The sequence below is a fragment of the Globicephala melas genome, chromosome 3 (genome assembly GCF_963455315.2).
Source record: "Globicephala melas chromosome 3, mGloMel1.2, whole genome shotgun sequence".
In the NCBI taxonomy this organism is placed as follows: Eukaryota; Metazoa; Chordata; class Mammalia; order Artiodactyla; family Delphinidae; genus Globicephala; species Globicephala melas.
This window is the reverse complement of record NC_083316.1, coordinates 163,184,319-163,208,447: the sequence shown is the minus strand read 5'-3', so window position 1 is coordinate 163,208,447 and position 24,129 is coordinate 163,184,319. Positions and strand designations below refer to the sequence as shown.

Here is a 24,129-nt window from a genome sequence, read left to right as displayed (position 1 = left end):
ACGGCTCAGAATAAAAGGGAGAAAAAGTAGAGAGAATTAGTAGAAGTATGAGGAAAGAAAGAAGGAAAGGAGGGAAGGAAGGAAGGAAGGAAGAAAGAAGGAAAGAAGGCAAGAAGGAAAGAAAGGAGGGAGGGAGGGAGGAAGGAGGAAAAGAAGGAAAAAAGACAAAGAAAGAAGATACAGTAAAAATAAAATAAAGTATAATAAAGTTATTGAATTAAAAAATTCTTATTTAGAAAAAAAAAAGGGACAGATAGAACCTTAGGACAAATGTTGGAAGCAAAGCTATACAGACAAAATCTTACACAGAAGCATACACATACACCCTCACTAAAAGAGGTAAAGGGAAAAATCATAAATCTTGCTCTCAGAGACCACCTCCTCAATTTGGGATGATTCGTTGTCTAAAGGAGGGAAGGAAGGAAGGAAGGAAGGAAAGAAAGAAAACGAAGGTAAAGTATAATAACGTTATTAAAATTAAAACTAATTATTAAGAAAAAAATTTTAAAAAAACCATGGACGGATAGAACCCTAGAACAAATAGTGGAAGCAAGACTATACAGACAAGATCTCACACAGAAGCATACACATACACATTCACAAAAAGAGGAAAAGGGAAAAAAATCATAGATCTTGCTCCTAAAGTCCACTTCCTTAATTTGGGATGATTGGTTGTCTGTTCAGGTATTCCAGGGTATATCAGGGTATAGCAGGGTATATCAAGTTGATTGTGGAGCTTTAATCCGCTGCTTCTGAGGCTGCTGGGAGAGATTTCCCTTTCTCTTCTTTGTTCTCACAGCTCACGGGGGCTCAGCTTTGGATTTGGTCCCGCCTCTGCGTGTAGGTCGCTGGAGGGTGTCTGTTTTTTGCTCAGACAGGACGGGGTTAAAGGAGCCGCTGATTCGGGGGCTCTGGCGCACTCAGGCCGGCAGGGAGGGAGGGGCACGGAGTGCGGGGTGGGCCTGCGGCGGCAAAGGCTGGCGTGACTTTGCACCAGCCTGAGGCCCGCCATGCGTTCTCCCGGGGAAGTTGTCCCTGGATCCTGGGAACCTAGCAGTGGCGGGCTGCACAGGCTCTGCAGAAGAGGGGTGTGGAGAGTGACCTGTGCTCGCACACAGGCCCGTTGGTGGCGGCGGCAGCAGCAGCCTTAGCGTCTCCCGCCCGTCTCTGGGGTCTGCGCTTTTAGCCGTGGCTCGCGCCCGTCTCTGGGGTCCGCGCTTTTAGCCGCGGCTCACACCCGTCTCTGGGGTTCGCGCTTTTAGCCGCGGCTCGTGCCTGTCTCTGGAGTTCCTTTAAGCAGCGTTCTTAAACCCCTCTCCTCACGCACCAGGAAACAAAGAGGGAAGAAAAAGTCTCTTGCCTCTTCGGCAGGTGCAGACTTTTCCCCGGACTCCCTCCCGGCTAGCCATGGTGCACTAACCCCTTCAGGCTATGTTCAAGCCGCCAACCCCAGTCCTCTCCCTGCGCTCCGTCCAAAACCTTCAGTGTTCATTTTTGAACGTAAGTAGTAAATATCCAGTCGAGAGATCCCCTTTAAGAATGAGGCACTGATAAAGACGATGTAACTCTAAAAATTATTCTTTCGTGTTATTTTTTTTTGGAACATTATACATGGATTAATTTGTATCAGACTTTCTCAGATTTCTTACACATATAGGGTTTCTTTCCAGTGGGAGTTTTCACATGTAAGAATGAAGGCCAACTGATGTTTTCCCCACATTGCTTACATTCAAGAAGTTTCCATTAAGTATGAGATCTTTCATGCCTTCGAAAGGAACTGGGTCGACTGAAGGCTTTCCCACCTTCTCTACATTTGTAGGGTTTCTTGCCAGTGTGTATTCTCATGTGTCCTTGAAAGGTAGTGCAGTAAATGAAGGTTTTCCCACATTCTGTACATTCATAAAGTTTCTCTCCAGTGTGAGTTTTTTCATGTGTTCAAAAGGATGCGTAACAACTGAAGGCTCTGCCACATTGTTTACATTCATAGGGTTTCTCTCCTGTGTGAGTTCTTTGAAATATTCTAAATGAACAGAGAAAACTGAATGCTTTTCCACATTCCTTACTTACAAGGTCCATCTCCAGTGCGTGTTACCATGTGTGTTTGAACACTTGAGGGAGAAATGAAGGCTTTCCCACATTCTTTCTTTACATTTATAGGGTTTCTCTCCAGTGTGCTTTCTCACGTGTCCTTGAAAGGTTGTGTGATAAATGAAGGTTTTCCCACATTCTGTACATTCATAGGGTTTCTCTCCAGTGTGAGTTCTTTCGTGTATTTGAAATGAATTGGGCCAACTGGAAGTTTTACCACAGTGTATACATTCATATGACTTCTCTCCAGTGTGAATCCTTTCATGTGATCAAAACGAACTGGGACAAATGGAGGCTTTCCCAGATTCCTTACATTTATAAGGTTCATCTCCAGTATGTGTTATCATGTGTGTACAAATGCTTGAAAGAGAAATGAAGGCTTTACCACATTCCTCACATTCATAGGGTTTCTCTCCAGTGTGAATTCTTTCATGTATTTGCAAACCTAGAGGAGAACTGAAGGTTTTCTCACATAGTTTACATTCGTATTGTTTCTCTGCAGTGTGAATCCTTTCATGTCTTCGAAAGGAACTGGGACAGCTGAGGGCTTTACCACACTGCTTACATTCATAGGGTTTTTCTCCAGTGTGATTTCTTTCATGTGCTCGAAAGGAAGCGGAATAACTACAGGCTTTCCCACATTCCTTCCATTTATAGGGTCCTTCTCCAGTGTGTGTTATCATGTGTCTTTGAAAGGTTGTGAACCACGTGAAGGCTTTCCCACATTCCTTACATTCATAGGATTTCTCTCCAGTGTGAGTCTTTTCATGTCTGTGAACAGATTTGTGGTAACTGAAGGCTTTCCCACATCCCTTGCATTTATATGGCTTCTCCTCATCTTCATGATACTCATATGGTTTGTGTCCACTGTGAGATCTGATGTGCCTATTAAGGAATGAATGACGCATGAAGACTTTCCCACACACGTTACAGTCACATGGTTTTACTCCAGAAAGGGTTTTCTGGTTCAGATTAAGATTTGGAATCTGGCTGACAATTTCTCCATCTTGATTACCTTCTTTGCTTTCACAGAGTTTTTCTACCATATGACTTCTGTAAAAAATGAGAAATTATTGATGATTTCTTTAACAATTTCACATTTCTTAGTAGGGTATTAGAATTACATTTTTATATTTTATAGCAAAAGTGAAGGTTTTTTGCCCTTTCTGAATTTTTTGAGGGTGATTTATACTGAAAGCTCTGTAAGAGGACTTGACATACCTATTATGAAAACAGTAATATTAATATATTAGGTTTCTTAATATTGTTTCCAAAAACACTGGACATAGATGTCCATGTTTAAGTAAATGTTTTTGGTGAAAAAATTTTATGGATAACTTTGAAGCTGGGATTGTTTTATTTTAAAAAGTTTATGACATACCAGGATTCTCATGTGGCACACTGATATCTACTGTGTGTGTGACTCACCTTAGTTTTCTCCCTTGGATTTTGTACCAATCTTCAGTGTTATGACTGTCCCATTTTTTCCCCTAAAATGCAGACCCAGAAAAATAATGCAAATTATTAGAAATTATAGAAAAATATTAGATTTTAGGTCCACAATGAGCTGTGACCATGCTTAGTTTATTTACCAATGTACAGCAGTTCCCCCTTACCCACAGTTTCGCTTTCGATGGTGTCAGTTACCTATGGTCAATTGCAGTCTGAAAATACTAATTTACACTGTGCACCCTTCCAAGTAATATGATGAAATCTTGCAATGTCCAGGTCTGTCCCATCCAGGATGTGAATCATCCCTTTGTTCAGTGTATCCAATCTGTATATGCTATCTGCCCATCAGTAACTTAGTAGCCATCTCAGTTTTCAGATCACCGTGGTGGTATTGCAGTGCTTGTGTTCAAGTAGTCCTTATTTTAATTAACAATGGCCCCAAAGCACAAGAATAGTGATGTTGGTAATTAGGATATGCCAAAGAAAAGTTATAAAGTGCTTCCTTTCAGTGAAAAGATGAAAGTTCTTGATTTAAGGGAAGAAAAAAATCATACACTGATGTTGCTAAGATCTACAGGAAAAATGAATCTTCTATCATGAAATTGTAAAGAAGGAAAAAGAAGTTGATCTTAGTTTTGCTGTCTCATCTCAAACTGCAAGTTATGGACACTTAACACTTACGCATGTTAAGTTCATGTCTATTTTACATGTTTTATTCTTATTGTTATCAATATCTTACTGTGCACCAAATTTCTAAATTAAACTTATTATCATAGGTATGTATGTATAGGATTCAGTACTATCTGCAGTTTCAGGCATCCACTGGTGGTCTTGGAATGTATCCCCTGCGGATAAGGGGGGACTACTGTATTACTTTTCCATATTCCACATCTTGGAACAGTGTTGATGGGCAAGAAATACTTGTTCTCTAACTGAAGAAGTGAAGGAATGTTGTCATGCTTACCTATTGAGGCCAGGTTCCTCAAGATTTCCTGCATCACATCTCTATAAAGTTTCTTCTGCAAAGGATTCAGTAAAGCCCACTCCTCCTGGGTGAAGTTCACAGCCACATCCTCAAAGGTCACTGGGTCCTAAAACAGACCAAATATGTTTCCAGTAAAATGTGTGAGTCTGACAGAACTGGGGATTTATACTCAATTTACAGGAAGATTACATATGATTCTGTCACCTTCAAACATTTATTTTATGTCTTGGTCATCAGAAACTGACTCTATGTCCTTACTTCTTCATGAATTTAACAGCATAATGAACACATGCAAATTATTTATTCATTTTCACTGTGATTACTTTAAATGTTATTGCTCTCTGATGTCAGGGTCTAGAGCACCCTGGAGAAATGAGAGAAATGCTACACAAATGAATCATTTTAAACACATCAATCTCTTGTGAGAAAAACTCATCTCCCTTGTTATTACACACCATTTAACTCAGTACACTCCATGATGTATGAGGTCAAATCTGCAGGAGCTTTCAATGAATAAAACACAGTGAAGAACTGGAAGCTTTTTCTTCTATTCTCATCACCAAACATGAGGCCTATGGAAATCCAACTTGTGACAAGGATCAGTTTGCCATACTGGCCTGAGAATTACTCCAGGTGATAAGAAATAGCCAGGTGCAACTGGCTAGATTAAAGTATTGTTGTAAAGAAGTAGTACTTTTAGCTTGTGTAAAATTTATTGCAGACTCAGTTTCTCCATTCTCTCTCTGTCCCATTCATGGAGCTAGGAAGTTATTCAGAAGTTAAGGCTCAGACAACTTTGCATGGTATGACATGCTAAAAAGACACAGCTACTTAGACCTCCACAAAACCCTATACACAATGAGCCTCAGGGCTGCTTCTCACTAGGTTTTTAGCACACACAGGCACACATAATGAAACGATAAAGTGCTAAAACATTTCTTTTTGGTCAAAGCCCTTGCTAAATAACCTTGAGGAATGGGTTAAGAGCTGCATATTGCACAGGAATTCACAACACTCCACAAAGGTCTGATGGTGAATCTGCCCATGATTATATAATACATAAAGAATTCACAGCGCTTTCCTCCAAACAATGTAAAACCTCCATTCTCTAATTTCAGGTGGAAGTTTCCTGGCCAGCCACTCCAGAGGCAATCCTCCCAACATCTCTCACTTCTGAACTCCCATATGGTGCACGGAAGCATAACAGCCCAGCCCCGATTACAGGAATATGTAAGTTGATGACACCACACACTGCCAATAGTGTACAAAGGTTTATTACTTCCATAATTGAGGTCTCTGGGGAGTAAGGCAGGCCTCTCAAGAAGGCATGAAATGGCTTGAGAGTGCAAGGAAAAGTACATGGACTTATTTTTTAGTTGAGGTTGTGGGTGGACTGAAGAGAGAGTTCACATACAAGGGCAGGAGCAGGCATGAATTGAATCTCTTGTCACTGCCACAGGAAGGAAACTAAGGCTTTCCTATCATCATGGATACATGTGGGTCACAAGAGGAGGAAGGAGGGATGAGGCTTCAAAGCTGTCAGCAGTCAAAAAACTGGAGTCAGAGACTTCTCTTTTCTTGTTCTTTGTATAAAGAACTTAGAAATCATCCTTCCTAACCTCACAAGAAGAAAAGCAAAGAACTGAAGACACAGAGCAAACCACTGTTTCCAAAATTGGAAAGAAAGAAAGAAGCTATTTTGAAATAACTATTCTTAACAAGGCCTATCCTCAAAAGAGACTGTTTCACCAGGGCTTAATGCAAAGACAAAAAAGAATACAATATCTAAGAACTTTGGGACAATGACAGCAGGTGTAAAATACACAAAATGAGAATACCTGATAGAAAAGCAGAAAGGAACAAAAAAAATAAGTGAAGCAATCATCACTGAGATTTTCCTAACATTAGTGATAGACAGCAAACTGCAGATTCAGGAAGCTAAGAAAAACACAAAACATGAAAAAAAAGAACACCAAAAACTGCACTGCCAAGCATATCATTTTCAACTGGAGAAAAATCAAAGACAAAGGGAACATTCTGAAAGAAGCCAGAGGGAAAAAACAAACCTTAGTTTTATTTAAACAAGGATAAGAATTAAATCAGACCTCTTTTCAAAAACTATGCAAGCAAGAAATATCATATAACTGGAATCACATCATATTTATCCTTTGGAATCTGGGTTCTTTCACTTAGCTATATATATATATATATATACACACACACATATATGTATGTACACACATATACATACATATATATACATATATATACATACACATATATATACATACAGATGAATATATATACATACATATATACATACACATATATGAATATATAAGATTTATCCATGTTGTTGCACATATTAACAGTTCATTACTTTTTATTGCTGAGTAGGATTGCATTGTACAGATGTACTATAATTTATTCATTCACCAAATGACATTTGAGTTGTTTCCAGGTTTTGGTGATTATGAATAAAGCTGCTGTAAACATTAACATACCAAAACCAAACAAAAACAACAACAAAAACCCCCAAATATGCAAGAAGAGAGTGGAATGAAATATTTAAAGTGCAGAAGGTAAAAACCCACCATCCTAAAACTCTGTGTCAAGCAAAATTATTCTTCAAAAGTGAGGGAGAATACTTTGTAATAACCTATATGTGAAAAGAATCTGGAAAATAATTATATATATATATAAAATAACTGAATATATATATAATAACTGAATATATATATAACTGAATAACTTTGCTGGATACCTGAAATGAATACACACTGTAAATCAACTATACTTCAATAAAAAAATATTAAAAAGCAGATAAGCCTTTGTAATAAAAAAAATCTCTAGGACTGCTGCATCTCAGGAAGAACAGTGATGGAGAAATACTTTCTGAGAAAAAATTGAGGGACTCTAACATCAATACACCTGGTTTTACAAGAAACAGTAAAAGAAATTCATTAGGAGGTACAGGCATACCTTGGAGACAATGAGGGTTCAGTTCCAGACTACCACAATAAAGCAAATCACATGAATTTTTTGGTTTGCCAGTGCATGTAAAAGTTATACTATTCTGTACTCTATTAAGTGTGCACTAGCATTATGTATAAAAATACAATGTACATACCTTAATTTAAAAATACTTTATTGCTAAAAAATGCTAACCATCAAAGATCACAGACCACCATAACAAATGTAACAAAAATTTGAAATACTGTGAGAATTACCAAAATGTGACAGACACACAAAATGAGCAAATGCTATTGAAAAAAAGGTGCCGATAGATTTGCTTCACACAGGGTTACAACCAATCTTCAACTTGCAAAAAATGCATTATCTGTAAAGTGCAATAAAGTGAATCGCAATAAAATAAGGTATGTCTGAAAATGATATAAACAGGTGGAACATTAGAAAAGAGGACCCTTTAAGAGCTGTTCTCAGTTCACTATAGCCTTGTTGGTCTCATGGACACAAGCCCCACTGGTTTTCAAAGCTAGATGTTTTGGGACTTCCCTGGTGGTCCAGTGGTTATAAGATTCTGCCCTTCCACTGCAGGGGACGTGGGTTCCATCCCTGATCAGGGAACTAGGATCCCACATGCTGTGTGGTTGTGCCCCCCACCCCTGAAAGGCTAGATGTTTGGGGGGCTTGTCTTCATGTGTGACTCTTAAAAGCTGGGGTGCCAAGTGTGGGGTCTAAACCCTTTGCTCCTTAAGGAGAAGCTTGGAGTTTTGAGTGCCTTCCTGAAGGTGGAGTGCCATACATGGGTTGGGGGCCAGTTATGGTAAGATAGTGCCTCAGCTTCTACTCACTTTGATGTGGGTGTTCTCATTTGCCCTATGCATAGGGAATTGCCAGTTATGGGCAACGAGAGATGAGTTGCTGTATGTTCCTATACGCATGACAACATCTGCTGCTGCCCTGCCTGGATCACACCCGGGTTCTCCGGGCTGTCTCTGCATAGCTAGACTGAGTCCTCTCCCAGAGCCTATCTGCCTAGGATTCCTGGGGTGCTGCCCTGTGTGTGCAAGGACAATGGTTGCTTCCAGCTGCCCCACCAAGATCACACCCAAGACCCTTGGTCTGTCTTTGTGTACAGACCGAGTCTTTTCCCAGGGCCCAGTTGGCCCAGATCTCCCACCAGGCTGTGGTGTGGAGTGTAGAGGGCCAGGGTGTTTGCCCAATTCACACTGGGGAGTGGCGAGGCAGCAGCTGCCAGTGCCAGGCTCTCTCTGCGCTGATTGTTGACAAGCCAGCATGTGCACACTCCTTGCGAGTAGCATCTTGGCTTCTCCAGCCCTTCTGACTGTCCCAGTGGTTTTCCGAGCAGCCAAGAGGGCTAGTCTCCTCTCCACAGGACGCCAGGACTGGGATACACAGATTGTGGCTCCGCCTGCTTGCTCCCCAAGGTGAGGGGCTGCCCGTGTGGACCTTCTCTTCCTTTCAGATCCCTCCCAAGGGCACAGAACCCAATCTAATGTCTTTTTTTCTGTCCTACCCAGTTATGTGGAGATCTTTCTTGCGGCTTTGGTTGTACAGAAGTTCTTCTGGGGACCTCCCTGGTAGTCCAGTGGTTAAGACTCTGCACTTCCACTGTACGGGCATGTGTTCAATTCCTGGTTGGGTAACTAAGATCCTGCAAGCTGTGCAGTGTGGGCCAAAAAAAAAAAAAAAGTTCTTCTGCCAGGTTCCAGTTAATTTTCTGTGAGAACTGTAGCAAGTATTTTTGATGTGTTGTAGGGGTAGGGGAGTTCCACATCCTCCTACCCTGTCATCTTGATTTCCCTTTCTCCTTTCAAATTATTATACTATTTGTTATGGTGATCTGTGATCAATGATCTTTGATGTTACTACAATGACTCACTGAAGGCTCAGATGATGGTTGGTATTTTTTAGCTCTAAAGTATTTTAAAAGTAAGGTATCTACACTTTTTATACATAATACTATTATACACTTAATAGACTATAATATAGGGTAAACATAGATTTATATACACTAGGAAACCAAAATTCATGTGATAATTGCTTCATTGTGATAACTGCTTTATTACAGTGGACTGAACCTGCAATATCTCTGTGGTATACCTGTGGTAGATACACAAAAGAAAAAGGTAAAGGAATCTAAGCATACCAAAAAAGACAGGAATCTAAGCAAGCAAAGAAGACAGGAAAATAGGAATTACAAAACAGCCAGAAAACAGTGAACAAAATAGCAATAAGGACATACCTATCAATAATTACTTTAAATGTAAAACAAATAATAAATTCTCCCATCAAAACACAGAGTGGCTGAATGAATTAAAAAAAAAAGACTCACCTATATACTGCCTACAAAAACCTCACCTGAGGTACAAGTGCACACACAGACTGAAAGGATGGAAAAAAAATATTCCATGCAAATGGAAACCAGAAGAAAACTGGGCAGTCAAAATAGATTTAAGATAGAGACTGTTATAAGAGACAAAAAAGGTCATTATATAATGATAAAGGAGTAAATCCAAAAAGAGAATATAACATTTGTAAACATTTATGCACTCAAAAAAGGAACATCTGAATATGTAAAACAAAATTTAACAGATCTAAAGGGAGAAGTAGAAAGCCATACAATAACAGAAAGGGGGCTTCCCTGGTGGCGCAGTGGTTGAGAGTCCGCCTGCCAATGCAGGGGACACGGGTTCGTGCCCTGGTCCGGGAAGATCCCACATGCTGTGGAGCGGCTGGGCCCGTGAGCCATGGCCGCTGAGCCTGCGCGTCCAGAGCCTGTGCTCCGCAACGGGAGAGGCCACAACAGTGAGAGGCCCGCGTACAGCAAAAAAATAAAAAATAAAAAAAATAAAAAAAATAAAAAATAACAGAAAGGGACTTTAATACCCCAATTTCATCAGTGGATACATCATTCAGACAGAAAATCAATAAAGGAACACTGGACTTCAGTGACACATTAGGCCAGTCATTCCATCCAAAAGCAACAGAATACACAATCTTCTCAAGGGCACATGGAACATTCTCTAGGAGAGAGCATATGATAGGCCACAAAACAAGTCTTAATAAATTTAAGAAGATGAAAGTCATATAAAGCATCTTTCCTGACCACAGTGCAATACAACTAGAAATCCATTATGAGAAGATAACTGGAAAATTCACATGTGGAGATTAAAAATGATACTGAACAACCAATAGGTTAAAGAAATCAAAAGAGAAATTTTAAAAAGTACCTTGAGACAAATGAAATGGAAATATAGTAGAACCCCATTATCTGTGAGGGATACATTCCAAGACACTGAGTGCATGCCTGAAACCATGAATAGTAATTAACCCCACAAATATTATGTTTTTTCCTATACATACACATGCACACACAGTGTGTATACAATGAAAAAAGGGATGATTCATATCCCAGGTAAGATGGAGCAGGATGGCACAAAGTTTTATCATACTCCTCAGGACACTGCACAATTCAAAACTTTATTTTAAAAAATGTTTAACGTATTTAAAAAATGTCTATTTCTGTAATTTTCCATTTAATATTTTCAGACCACAGTTGACTGCAGGTAACTGAAAGTGTAAAAAGCAAAACTGCAGGGCTTGCCTGGTGGCGCGCAGTGCTTGAGAATCTGCCTGCCAGTGCAGGGGAAACAGGTTTGAGCCCTGGTCTGGGAAGATCCCACATTCCGCGGAGCAACTGGGCCTGTGAGCCACAACTACTGAGCCTGCACGTGTGGAGCTTTTGCTCTGCAACAAGAGAGGCCACGACAGTGAGAGGCCTGTGCAGTGCCATGAAGAGTGGACCCAGCTCGCCGCAACTAGAGAAAGCCCACACACAGAAACGAGGACCCAACACAGCCAAAAATAAATTTAAAAACCTTAAAAAAGAAAAAGAGAAAAGAAAAACTGCAGGTAAAGGGGGACTATTGTGCAACATACTGAAACATACAGGATGCAGCAAAAGCATTTCCGAGAGGGAAGTTCATAGTGATAGTGATAAATCAAGAAAAACAAGATCTCAAAAAACCTAACTTTATATATCAAGGAACTAGAAAAGAAAAAGCAAATGGAAAAGTTAGTAAAATGAAAGAAATAACAAAGATCACAGTGGAAATAAATAAACACTAAAAAGAGAGGAGAAAAACAATAAATGAAACTAAGATCTTTAAAAATATAAGGTAGATGCCAGGAAAAAGACGTGGAGATCACTTTCCTCCACACAAATACACCGCACATACACCTACATGTGGAACAACTACAGAACACCTACTATACGCAGGCAGAAGACTTCAGACTTCCCAGAGGGCAAGAAACTCCTCACGTACCTGGCCGTGTGGCTGACAGGGTCTTGGTGCTCCAGCCTGCTGTCAGGGCTGAGCCTCTGAGGTGGGAGAGCTGAGTTCAGTACACCGGACCACCAGAGACCTCCCGACCCTATGTAATATCTATCAGCGAGGGGTCTCCCAGCGATCTCTGTCTCAACCCTAAGACCGAGCTCCACTCAACGGCCAGCAAGCTCCAGTGCTGGACACCCCATGCCAAACAACTAGCAAGACAGGAACACAACCTAACCCAGTAGCAGAGAGACTGCCTAAAATCATACTAAGTTCACAGACACCCCAAAACACACCACTGGACATGGCCCTACCTGCCAGAAAGACAAGATCCAGCCCCACCCAGCAGAACACAGGCACCAGTCCTCTCTACCAGGAAGCCTACCCAAGCCCCTTAACCAACCTTACCCACCGGGGGCAGACACCAAAAGCAACGGGAACTACAAACCTGTAGCCTGTGAAAAAGAGACACCAAACACAGTAAGTTAAACAAAATGAGAAGACAGAGAAATATGCAGCAGATGAAGGAGCAAGGTAAAAACCCACCAGACCAGGGCTTCCCTGGTTGCACAGTGGTTGAGAGTCAACCTGCTAATGCACAGGACACGGATTCGTGCCCTGGTCCGGGAAGATCCCACATGCCGCAGAGCGGCTGGGCCCGAGCCATGGCTGCTGAGCCTGTGTGTCCGGAGCCTTTGCTCCACAACAGGAGAGGCCACAACAGTGACAGGCCCGCATACCGCAAAAAAAAAAAAAAAATCCCAGAACACCAAATAAATGAAGAGGAAATAGGCAGACTACCTGAAAAAAATTCAGAGTAATGATAGAAAAGATGATCCAAAAATCTTGGAAATAGAATGGAAAAATACGAGAAATGTTTAACAAGACCTAGAAGGACTAAAGAGCAAAGAAACAACAATGAACAACACAATAAATGAAATTAAAAATTCCCTAGAAAGAATCAATAGCAGAATAAATGAGGCAGAAAAAAGGATAAATGACTTGGAAAATCAAATACTGGAAATAACTGCTGCAGAGCAGAATAAAGAAAAAAGAATGAAAAGAATTGAGGATAGTCTCAGAGACGTCTGGGACAACATTAAACGCACCAACACTCGAAATATAGGGGTCCCAGAAGAAGAAGAAAACAAGAAAGGGTGGAGCTTCAAGACGGTGGAAGAGTAAGACGCAAAGATCACCTTCCTCCCCACAACTACATCAGAAATACATCTGCATATGGAACTGCTCCTATAGAACACATACTGAATGCTGGCAGAAGACCTCAGACCTCCCAAAAGGCAAGAAACTCCCCACGTACATGGGCAGGCCAAAAGAAAAAACAGACAAAAGAATAGGGATGGAACCTGAACCAGTGGGAGGGAGCTGTGAAGGAGGAAAGGTTTCCAAACACTAGGAAGCCCCTTCGCGGGTGGAGACTATGGGTGGCAGAGGGGGGAAGCTTTGGAGCCACAGAGGAGAGCGCAGCAACAGGGGTGCGGAGGGCAAAGCAGAGAGATTCCCGCACAGAGGAACGGTGCCGATTAGCACTCACCAGCCCGAGAGGCTTGTCTGCTCACCCGCCAGGGCTGGCAGGGGCTGGGAACTGAGGCTCGGGCTTTGGTTGGATCCCAGGAAGAGGAGTGGGGTTGGCTGTGAGAACACAGCCTGAAGGGACTAGTGCACCACGGGTAGCCGGGAGGGAGTCTGGGAAAAACTCTGGAGCTGCTGCAGAGGGTAGAATCTTGTTATTCCCTCTTTGCTTCTTGGTGCGCGCTAGAAGAGGGGATTAAGAGTGCCCCTTAAAGGAGCTCCAGAGACGGGCGTGAGCTGCGGCTATCAGTGCGGACCCCAGAGACGGGCATGGGACGCTAAGGCTGCTGCTGCAGCCACCAAGAAGCCTGTGTGCGAGCACAGGTCACTATCCACAACTTGCCTCCCGGGAGCCTGTGCAGCCCGCCACTGCCAGGGTCCTGTGATCCAGAGACAACTTCCCCAGTAGAACGCACAGCATGCCTCAGGCTGTTGCAACGTCACACAGGCCTCTGCCAATGCAGGCTAGTCCCGATTCCGTGCCCCTGCTTCCCCCCGGCCTGAGTGAGCCAGAGACCCCGAAGTAGCTGCTCCTTTAAGCCTGTCCTGTCTGAGCAAAGAACAGACGCCTTCAGGCGACCTACACGCAGAGGCAGGTCCAAATCCAAAGCTGAACCCCAGGAGCTGTGTGAACAAAGAAGAGAAAGGGAAATTTCTCCCAGCAGCTTCAGGAGCAGCGGATTAAATCTCCATAATCAACTTGATGTACCCTGCATCGGTGGAATACCTGAATAGACAACGAATCATCCCAAATTGAAGAGGTGGAGTTGGGGAGCAAAGATATATATATTTTTCCCCCTTTCCTCTTTTTGTGAGTGTGCATGTGTATTCTTCTTCCTGTGATTGTGTCTGTATAGCTTTGCTTTTACCATTTGTCCTAGGATTCTGTTCATCCCGTTTTTTTTACTTTCAAAAATATTTTTCTTAATATTTTTTATTTTAATAAATTTATTTTATCTTCTTTCTTTCTTTCATTCCTTCTTTCTTTCTTATTTTTTCTCTCTCTTAATTTGACCTGTGTGGATGAAAGGCTCTAGGTGCTCCAGCCAGGAGTCAGGGCTGTGCCTCTGAGGTGGGAGAGACAACTTCAGGACACTGGTCACAAGAGGCCTCCCAGCTCCACATAACATCAAATGGTGAAAATCTCCCAGAGATCTCCATCTCAACACCAAGACTCAGCTTCACTCAACGACCAGCAAGCTACAGTGCTGGACACCCTATGCCAAAGAAATAGCAAGAGAGGAACACAACCCCATCCATTAGCAGAGAGGCTGCCTAAAATCATAATAAATCACAAACACCCCAAAACATACCACCAGACGTGGATCTGCCCACCAGAAAGACAAGATCCAGCCTCATCCACCAGAACACAGGCACTAGTTCTCTCCACTAGGAAGCCTACAGAACCCACTGAACCAACCTTAGCCCCTGGGGACACACACCAAAAACAGCGGGAACTACGAACCTGCAACCTGCGAAAAGGAGACCCCAAACACAGTAAGTTAAGCAAAATGAGAAGACAGAGAACTACATCACAGATGAAGGAGCAAGGTAAAAACCCACCAGACCGAACAAATGAAGAGGAAATAGGCAGTCTACCTGAGAAAGAATTCAGAATAATGATAGTAAAGATGATCCAAAATCTTGGAAATAGAATAACACAAGAAACGTTTAACAAGGACCTGGAAGAATTAAAGAGCAACCAAACAATGATGAACAACACAATAAATGAAATTAAAAATTCTCTAGAAGGGATCAATAGCAGATTAACTGAGGCAGAAGAACGGATAAGTGACCTGGAAGATAAAATCGTGGAAATAAATACTGCAGAGCACAATAAAGAGAAAAGAATGAAAAGAACTTAGGACAGGCTCAGAGACTTCTGGGACAACGTTAAACACACCAACATTCGAATTATAGGGGTCACAGAAGAAGAAGAGCAAAAGAAAGGGACTGAGAAAATATTTGAAGAGAGTATAGTTGAAAACTTCCCTAATATGGGAAAGGAAATAGTCAAGTCCAGGGAGAGGAGTGGGGTTGATGCACAGAGTTTAATGCACAGAGAGTCCCATACAGGATAAATTCAAGGAGAGAAAAACGACAAGACACATATCAATCAAACTATCAAAAATTAAATACAAAGAAAAAATATTAAAAGCAGCAAGGGGAAAAAAACACACAAGGGAATCCCCATAAGGTTAACAGCTGATCTTTCAGCAGAAAGTCTGCAAGCCAGAAGGAAGTGGCAGGACATATTTAAAGTGATGAAGGAGAAATATCTACAACCAAATTATTCTACCCAGGAAGGATCTCATTCAGATTTATGGAGAAATTAAAACTTTCATAGACAAGCAAGTGCTAAGAGAATTCAGCAGCACCAAACCAGCTTTACAACAAATGCTAAAGGAATTTCTTTAGGAAGGACACAGAACAGAAGGAAAAGACCTAAAATAACAAACTCAAAACATTTAAAAAAAATGGGAATAGCAACATACATATTGATAATTACCTTAAATGTAAATGGATTAAATGCTCCAAAACAAAAGACACAGACTGGCTAAATGGATACAAAAACAAGACCTGTATATACGCTGTCTACAAGGCACCTACTACAGACATAAGGGCACATACAGACTGAACGTGAGGGGATGGAAAAAGATATTCCATGTAAATGGAAATCAAAAGAAAGCTGGACAAGCAATTCTCATATCAGACAAAATAGACTTTAAAATAAAGACTGTTAGAAGGGACAAAGAAGGACACTACATAATGATCAAGGGATCGATCCAAGAAGAAGATATAACAATTGTAAATATTTATGCACCCAACATAGGAGCGCCTCAATACATAAGGCAAATATTAACAGCCATAAAAGGGGAAATCGACAGTAACACAATCATAGTAGGGGACTTTAACACCCCACTTTCACCAGTACACAGATCATCCAAAATGAAAATAAATAAGGAAACAAGAGCTTCAAATGATACATTAAACAAGATGGACTTAACAGAATACACTTTCTTCTCAAGTGCTCATGGAAACTTCTCCAGGATACATCATATCTTGGGTCACAAATCAAGCCTTGGTAAATTCAAGAAAATTGACATTGTATCAAGTATCTTTTCCGACCACAGCACTATGAGACTAGATATCAATTACAGGCAAAAATCTGTAATAAAATACAAACACATGGAGGCTAAACAGTACACTACTTAATAACCAAGAGATCAATGAAGAAATCAAAGAGGAAATCAAAAAATACCTAGAAACAAATGACAATGACAATACGACGAACCAAAACCTATGGGATGCAGCAAAAGCAGTTCTAAGAGGGAAGTTTATACCAATACAGTCCTACCTTAAGAAACAAGAAACATCTCAAGGAAACATCCTAACCTTGCACCTAAAGCAATTAGAGAAGGAAGAACAAAAAAAAACCCCCAAAGTTAGCAGAAGGAAAGAAATCATAAAGATCAGATCAGAAATAAATGAAAAACAAATGAAAGAAATGATAGCAAAGATCAATAAAACTAAAAGTTCGCTCTTTGAGAAGATAAACAAAATTGATAAACCATTAGCCAGACTCATCAAGAAAAAAAGGGAGAAGGCTCAAATCAATAGAATTAGAAATGAAAAAGGAGAAGTAACAACTGACAATGCAGAAATACAAAAGATCATGAGCGATTACTACAAGCAACTCTATGCCAATAAAATGGACAACCTGGAAGAAATGGACATATTCTTAAAAATGCACAACCTGCCGAGACTGAACCAGGAAGAAATAGAAAATATGAACAGACCAATCACAAGCACTGAAATTGAAACTGTGATGAAAAATCTTCCAACAAACAAAAGCCCAGGACCAGATGGCTTCACAGGCGAATTCTATCAAACATTTAGAGAAGAGCTAACGCCTATCCTTTTTAAACTCTTCCAAAATGTAGCAGAGGGAGGGACACTCCCAAACTCATTCTACGAGGCCACCATCACCCTGATACCAAAACCAGACAAAGACATCACAAAGAAATAACACGACAGGCCAATATCACTGATGAACACAGATGCAAAAATCCTCAACAAAATACTAGCAAACAGAAGCCAACAGCACATTAAAAGGATCATACACCATGATCAAGTGGGGTTTATTTCAGGAATGCAAGGATTCTTCAATATACGCAAATAAATCAATGTGATACACCATATTAACAAATTGAAGGAGAAAAACCACATGAGCATCTCAATAGATGCAGAAGAAGTGTTCAACAAAACTCAACACCCATTTATGATAAAAACCCTGCAGAAAGTAGGCATAGAGGGAACTTTCCTCAACATAATAAAGGCCATATATAACAAACCCACAGCCAACAACATCCTTGATGGTGAAAAACTGAAAGCATTTCACTAAGATCAGGAACAAGACAAGGTTGCCCACTCTCACCACTCTTATTCAACATAGTTTTTGGAAGTTTTAGCCACAGCAATCAGAGAAGAAAAGGAAATAAAAGGAATCCAAATTGGAAAAGAAGTAAAGCTGTTACTGTTTGCAAATGACATGATACTATACATAGAGCATCCTAAAGATGCTACCTAGAAGCTAACTAGTAGCTCTAGAAAACTACTAGAGCTAATAAATGAATTTGGTAAAGTTACAGGATACAAAATTAATGCACAGAAATCTCTGGCATTCCTATACACTAATGATGAAAAATCTGAAAGGGAAATTAAGAAAACACTCCCATTTACCATTGCAACAAAAAGAATAAAATATCTAGGAATAAACCTACCTGAGGAGACAAAAGACCAATATGAAGAAAATTATAAGACACTGATGAAAGAAATTAAAGATGATACAAATAGATGCAGAGATATACCATGTTATTGGATTCGAAGAATCAACATTGTGAAAATGACTCTACTACCCTAAGTAATCTACAGACTTAATGAAATCCCTATCAAACTACCACTGGCATTTTTCACAGAACTGGAACAAAGAATTTCACAATTCGTATGGAAACACAAAGGACCCCGAATAGCCAAAGCAATCTTCAGAATGAAAAGTGGAGCTGGAGGAATCAGGATCCCTGACTTCAGACTATATCACAAAGCTACAGTAATCAAGACAGTATGGTACTGGCACAAAAACAGAAAGATAGATCAATGGAACAGGATAGAAAGCCGAGATAAATGCATGCACATATGGTCATCTTATCTTTGATAAAGGAGGCAGGAATGTACAGTGGAGAAAGGACACCCTCTTCAATAACTGGTGCTGGGAAAACTGGACAGGTACGTGTAAAAGAATGAGATTTGATCACTCCTTAACACCATACACAAAAATAAGCTCAAAATGGATTAAAGACCTAAATGTAAGTCCAGAACTATCAAACTCTTAGAGGAAAACATAGGCAGAATACTCTATGTCATAAATCACAGCAAGATCCTTTTTGACCCACCTCCCAGAGAAATGGAAATAAAAACAAAAACAAATGGGACCTAATGAACTTCAAACCTTTTGCACAGCAAAGGAAACCATAAACAAGACCAAAAGACAACCCTCAGAATGGGAGAAAATATTTGCAAATGAAGCAACTGACAAAGGATTAATCTCCAAAATTTACAAGCAGCACATGCAGCTCAATATCAAAGAAATAAACAGTCCAACCCCAAAATGGGCAGAAGACCTAAATAGACATCTCTCCAAAGAAGATATACAGACTGCCAACAAACACATAAAAGAATGCTCAACATCATTAATCATTAGAGAAATGCAAATCAAAACTACAATGAGATATCATCTCACACTGGTCAGAATAGCCATCATCAAAAACTCTAGAAAGAATAAATGCTGGAGAGGGTGTGGAGGAAAGGGAACACTCTTGCACTGCTGATGGGAATGTGAATTGGTACAGACACTATGGAGACCAGTATGGAGGTTCCTTAAAAAACTAAAAATAGAACTACCATATGACCCAGTAATGCCACTACTGGGCATATACACTGAGAAAATCATAATTCAAAAAGAGACACGTACCAAAATGTTCATTGCAGCTCTATTTACAATAGTCAGGACATGGAAGCAACCTAAGTGTCCATCAACAGATGAATGGATAAAGAAGATGTGGCACATATATACAATGAAATATTACTGAGCCATGAAAAGAAACGAAATTATTTGTAGTGAGGTGGATGGACTTAGAGTCTGTCATACAGAGTGAAGTAAGTCAGAAAGAGAAAAACAAATACCGGATGCTAACACATATATATGGAATCTAAGAAAAAAAAAAAAAGGTCATGAAGAACCTATGGGCAAGACGGGAATAAAGACACAGACCTACTAGAGGATGGGCTTGAGGATATGGGGACGGGGAATGATAAGCAGTGACAAAGTGAGAGAGTGACATGGACATATATATACTACCAAACGTAAAATAAATAGCTAGTGGGAAACAGCTGCATAGCACAGGGATATCAGCTTGGTGCTTCTGACCACCTACAGAGGGGGGAGGGAGGGAGACGCAAGAGGGAGGAGATATGAGAACATATGTATATGTATAACTGATTCACTTTGTTATAAAGCAGAAGCTAACACACCACTGTAAAGCAATTATACTCCAATAAAGATGTTAAAAAAAATGAAAGAAACACTGGCCTTCAGTGACACATTAGGCCAGTCATTCCATCCAAAAGCAACAGAATACACAATCTTTTCAAAGGCACGTGGAACATTTTCCAGGACAGAGCATATGTTAGGCCACAAAACAAGTCTTAATAAATTTAAGAAGATTAAAGTCATATTAAGCATCTTTCCCGACCACAGTGCAATACAACTAGAAATCCATTATGAGAAGATAACTGGAAAATTCACACGTGGAGATTAAAAATGATACTGAACAACCAATAGGTTAAACAAATCAAAAGAGAAATTTTAAAAAGTACCTTGAGAGAAATGATATGGAAATATAGTAGAACCCCATTATCTGTGAAGGATACATTCCAAGACACTGAGTGGATGCCTGAAACCATGAATAGTAATTAACCCCACAAATATTATGTTTTTTCCTGTGCATACACATGCACACACAGTGTGTATACAACAAACAAAGGGATGATTCATATCCCAGGCAACATGGAGCAGGATGGCACAACGTTTTATCACACTCCTCAGGAAAATGCACAATTCAAAACTGTACTTTAAAAAATGTTTAAAGTATTTTAAAAATGTCTATTTCTGTAATTTTCCATTTAATATTTTCAGACCACTGTTGACTGCAGGTAACTGAAACTGTAAAAACCAAAACTGCAGATAAAGGGAGACTATTGTGCAACAAACTGAAACTTACATTATGCATCAAAAGCATTTCCAAGAGGGAAGTTCACAGTGATAGTGATAAGTCAAGAAACAAAAAAAGGTCTCAAAAAACCTAACTTTACATATCAAGGAACTAGAAAAAGAAGATAAAGCAAATGCAAAGTTAGTAAAATGAAAGAAAGAGAAAAGATCACAGTAGAAATAAGTGAAAAAGACTAAAAAGAGAGTAGAAAAACAATCAATGAAACTAGGAGCTTTTAAAATATAAGATAGATATCCAATAGAGATGGTGGAGGAGTAAGACGTGGAGATCACCTTCCTCCTCACAAATACACCACAAATACATCTACATGTGGAACAACTACAGAACACCTACTAAATGCAGGCAGAGGACGTCAGACTTCCCAGAGGGCAGAAACTCCCCACGTACCTGGCTGTGTGGCTGACAGGGTCTTGGTGCTCCAGCCTGCTGTCAGGACTGAGCCTCTGAGGTGGGAGAGCTGAGTTTAGTACACTGGACCACCAGAGACCTCATGGCCACATGTAATATGAATCAGCGAGGGCTCTCCCAGAGGTCTCTGTCTCAACCCTAAGAACCAGCTCCACTCAATGGCCAGCAAGCTCAAGTGCTGGACACCCCTTGCCAAACAACTAGCAAGACAGGAACACAACCTAACCCAGTAGCAGAGAGACTGCCTAAAATCATACTAAGTTCACAGACACCCCAAAACACCACTGGACACAGCCCTGCCCACCAGAAAGACAATATCCAGCCCCATCCACCAAAACACAGGCACCAGTCCTCTCTACCGGGAAGCCTACACAAGCCCCTTAACCAACATTGCCCACCGGGGGCAGACACCAAAAACAACAGGAACTACAAACCTGTAGCCTGCGAAAAAGAGACACCAAACACAGTAAGTGATGAGATGACAGAGTAATATGCAACAGGTGAAGGAGCACAAGGAAAAACTCACCAAACCAAACAAATGAAGAGGAAATAGGCAGCATACCTGAAAAAGAATTCAGAGTAATGACAGAAAAGATGATCCAAAAATCTTGGAAATAGAACGGAGAAAATACGAGAAATGTTTAACAAGACCTAGAAGGACTAAAGAGCAAAGAAACAACAATGAACAACACAATAAATGAAATTAAAAATTCCCTAGAAAGAATCAATAGCAGAATAAATGAGGCAGAAGAAAGGATAAATGACCTGCAAGATAAAATACTGGAAATAACTGCTGCAGAGCAGAATAAAGAAAAAAGAATGAAAAAAATTGAGGACAGTCTCAGAGACCTCTGGGACAACATTAAATGTACCAACATTCGAATTATAGGTGTCCCAGAAGAAGAAAACAAGAAAGGGAGGAGCTTCAAGATCACGGAACAGTAAGACGTGGAGATCACCATCCTCTCCACAACTACATCACAAATACATCTGCATGTGGAACTGCTCCTATAGAACACCTACTGAACACTGGCAGAAGACCTCAGACCTCCCAAAAGGCAAGGAACTCCCCACATACCTGGGTAGGGAAAAAGAAAAAACACAGACAAAAGAATAGGGATGGGACCTGCACCAGTGGGAGGGAGCTGTGAAGGAGGAAAGGTTTCCACACACTAGGAAGCCACTTCGCGGGCGGAGACTGCAGGTGGCTGACGGGGGAAGCTTCGGAGCCACAGAGGAGAGCGCTGCAACAGGGGTGTGGAGAGCAAAGCGGAGAGATTCCCACACAGACGAATGGTGCCAACCAGCACTCACCAGCCCGAGAGGCTTGTCTGCTCACCTGCTCTGGCTGGCGGGGGCTGGGAGCTGAGGCTCGGGTTTCACTTGGATCCCTGGGAGAGGACTGTGGTTGGCTGTGTGAACACAGCCTGAAGGGACTACTGCACCACAGCTACCCGGGAGAGTCTGGGAAAAAGCCTGGAGCTGATGCAGAGACAAGAGACTTTTTCTTCCCTCTTTGTTTCCTGGTGCATGAGAAGAGGGGATTAAGAGCACCGCTTAAAGGAACTCCAGAGACGGGCGCGAGCCGCAGCTATCAGCACGGACCCCAGAGATGGGCATGGGATGCTAAGGCTGCTGCTGTAGCCACCAAGAAGCCTGTGTGCAAGCACAGGTCACTCCCCTCCCAGGAGCCTGTGTAGCCTGCCACTGCCAAAGTCCCGTGATCCAGGGACAACATCCCAGGAGATCGCACGGCATGCCTCAGACTGGTGCAACATCACACCAGCCTCTGCCACCACAGGCTCTCTGGGCATCTGTACCCCTCCCTCCCCCTGGCCTGAGAGAGCCAGAGCCCCCAAATCAGCAGCTCCTTTAACCCCGTACTCTCTGAGCGAGGAACAGACACCCTCAAGCAACCTACAGGCAGAGGCAGGGCCAAATCCAAAGGTGAACCCTGGGAGCTGTGAGAACAAAGAAGAGAAAGGGAAATCTCTCCCAGCAGCTTCAGAAGCAGCAGATTAAAGCTCCACAATCAACCTGATGTACCCTGCATCTGTGGAATACATGAATAGACAACGAATCATCCCAAAATAAGGAGGTGGACTTTGAGAGCAAGATTTATGATTTTTTCCCCTTTTCCTCTTCTTGTGAGTGTGTATGTGTATGCTTCTGTGTGATATTTTGTCTGTATAGCATTGCTTTCACCATATGTCCTAGGGTTCTGTATGCCTATCTTTTTACTTTTAAAAAACATTTTCTTAATAATTTTTAACATTTTTATTTGTGGTACGCAGGTCTGTGATGGTTGTGGCCTCTACCATTGTGGAGCACAGGGTCCAGACGCACAGGCTCAGTGGCCAAGGGTAATGGGCCTAGCCGCTCCATGGCATGTGGGATCTTTCTGGACCAGAGCACAAACCCATGTCCCCTGCATCAGCAGGTGGACCCTCAACCAGTGCACTTCCAGGGCAGCCCAATATTTATTTTTTAATAACTATTTTTTAAATCTTGCTTTATTTTATTTTATTTTATCCTCTTTCTTTCCTTCTACATTTTCTCCCTTTTATTCTGAGCCATGTGGATGAAAGGCTCTTGGTGCTCCAGCCAGGAGTCAGTGCTGTGCCTTTGAGGTGGGAGAGCCAGATTCAGGACACTGGTCCACAAGAGACCTCCCAGCTCCACGTAATATCAAACCGTGAAAATCTCCCAGAGATCTCCATCTCAAAGCCAACACCCAGCTTCACTCAAAAACGAGCAAGCTACAGTGCTGGATTCCCTACAACAAAGAACTAGCAAGACAGGAACACAACCCCACCCATTAGCAGAGAGGCTGCCTAAAATCATAAGAAGGCCACAGACAACCCAAAACACACCACCAGACATGGACCTGCCCACCAGAAAGACAAGATCTAGCCTCATCCACAAAGACACA

The 24,129-nt window shown here is 41.3% G+C and overlaps 1 protein-coding gene across 1 annotated transcript in view; it reads right to left on the bottom strand.

Moving 5' to 3' along the window:
• Positions 1 to 674: 674 nt before the first annotated feature.
• Positions 675 to 24,129, bottom strand: part of LOC115865521 (zinc finger protein 709) — a 76,346-nt gene continuing 52,891 nt past the window's right edge. Inside the window, 5 exon segments of the mRNA XM_060297068.1 lie at positions 675 to 2,062; positions 2,064 to 2,146; positions 2,148 to 3,141; positions 3,517 to 3,569; positions 4,497 to 4,631. Of these exon segments, the coding sequence (XP_060153051.1) occupies positions 1,627 to 2,062; positions 2,064 to 2,146; positions 2,148 to 3,141; positions 3,517 to 3,569; positions 4,497 to 4,631 (1,701 nt within the window). The 3' untranslated portion in view covers positions 675 to 1,626.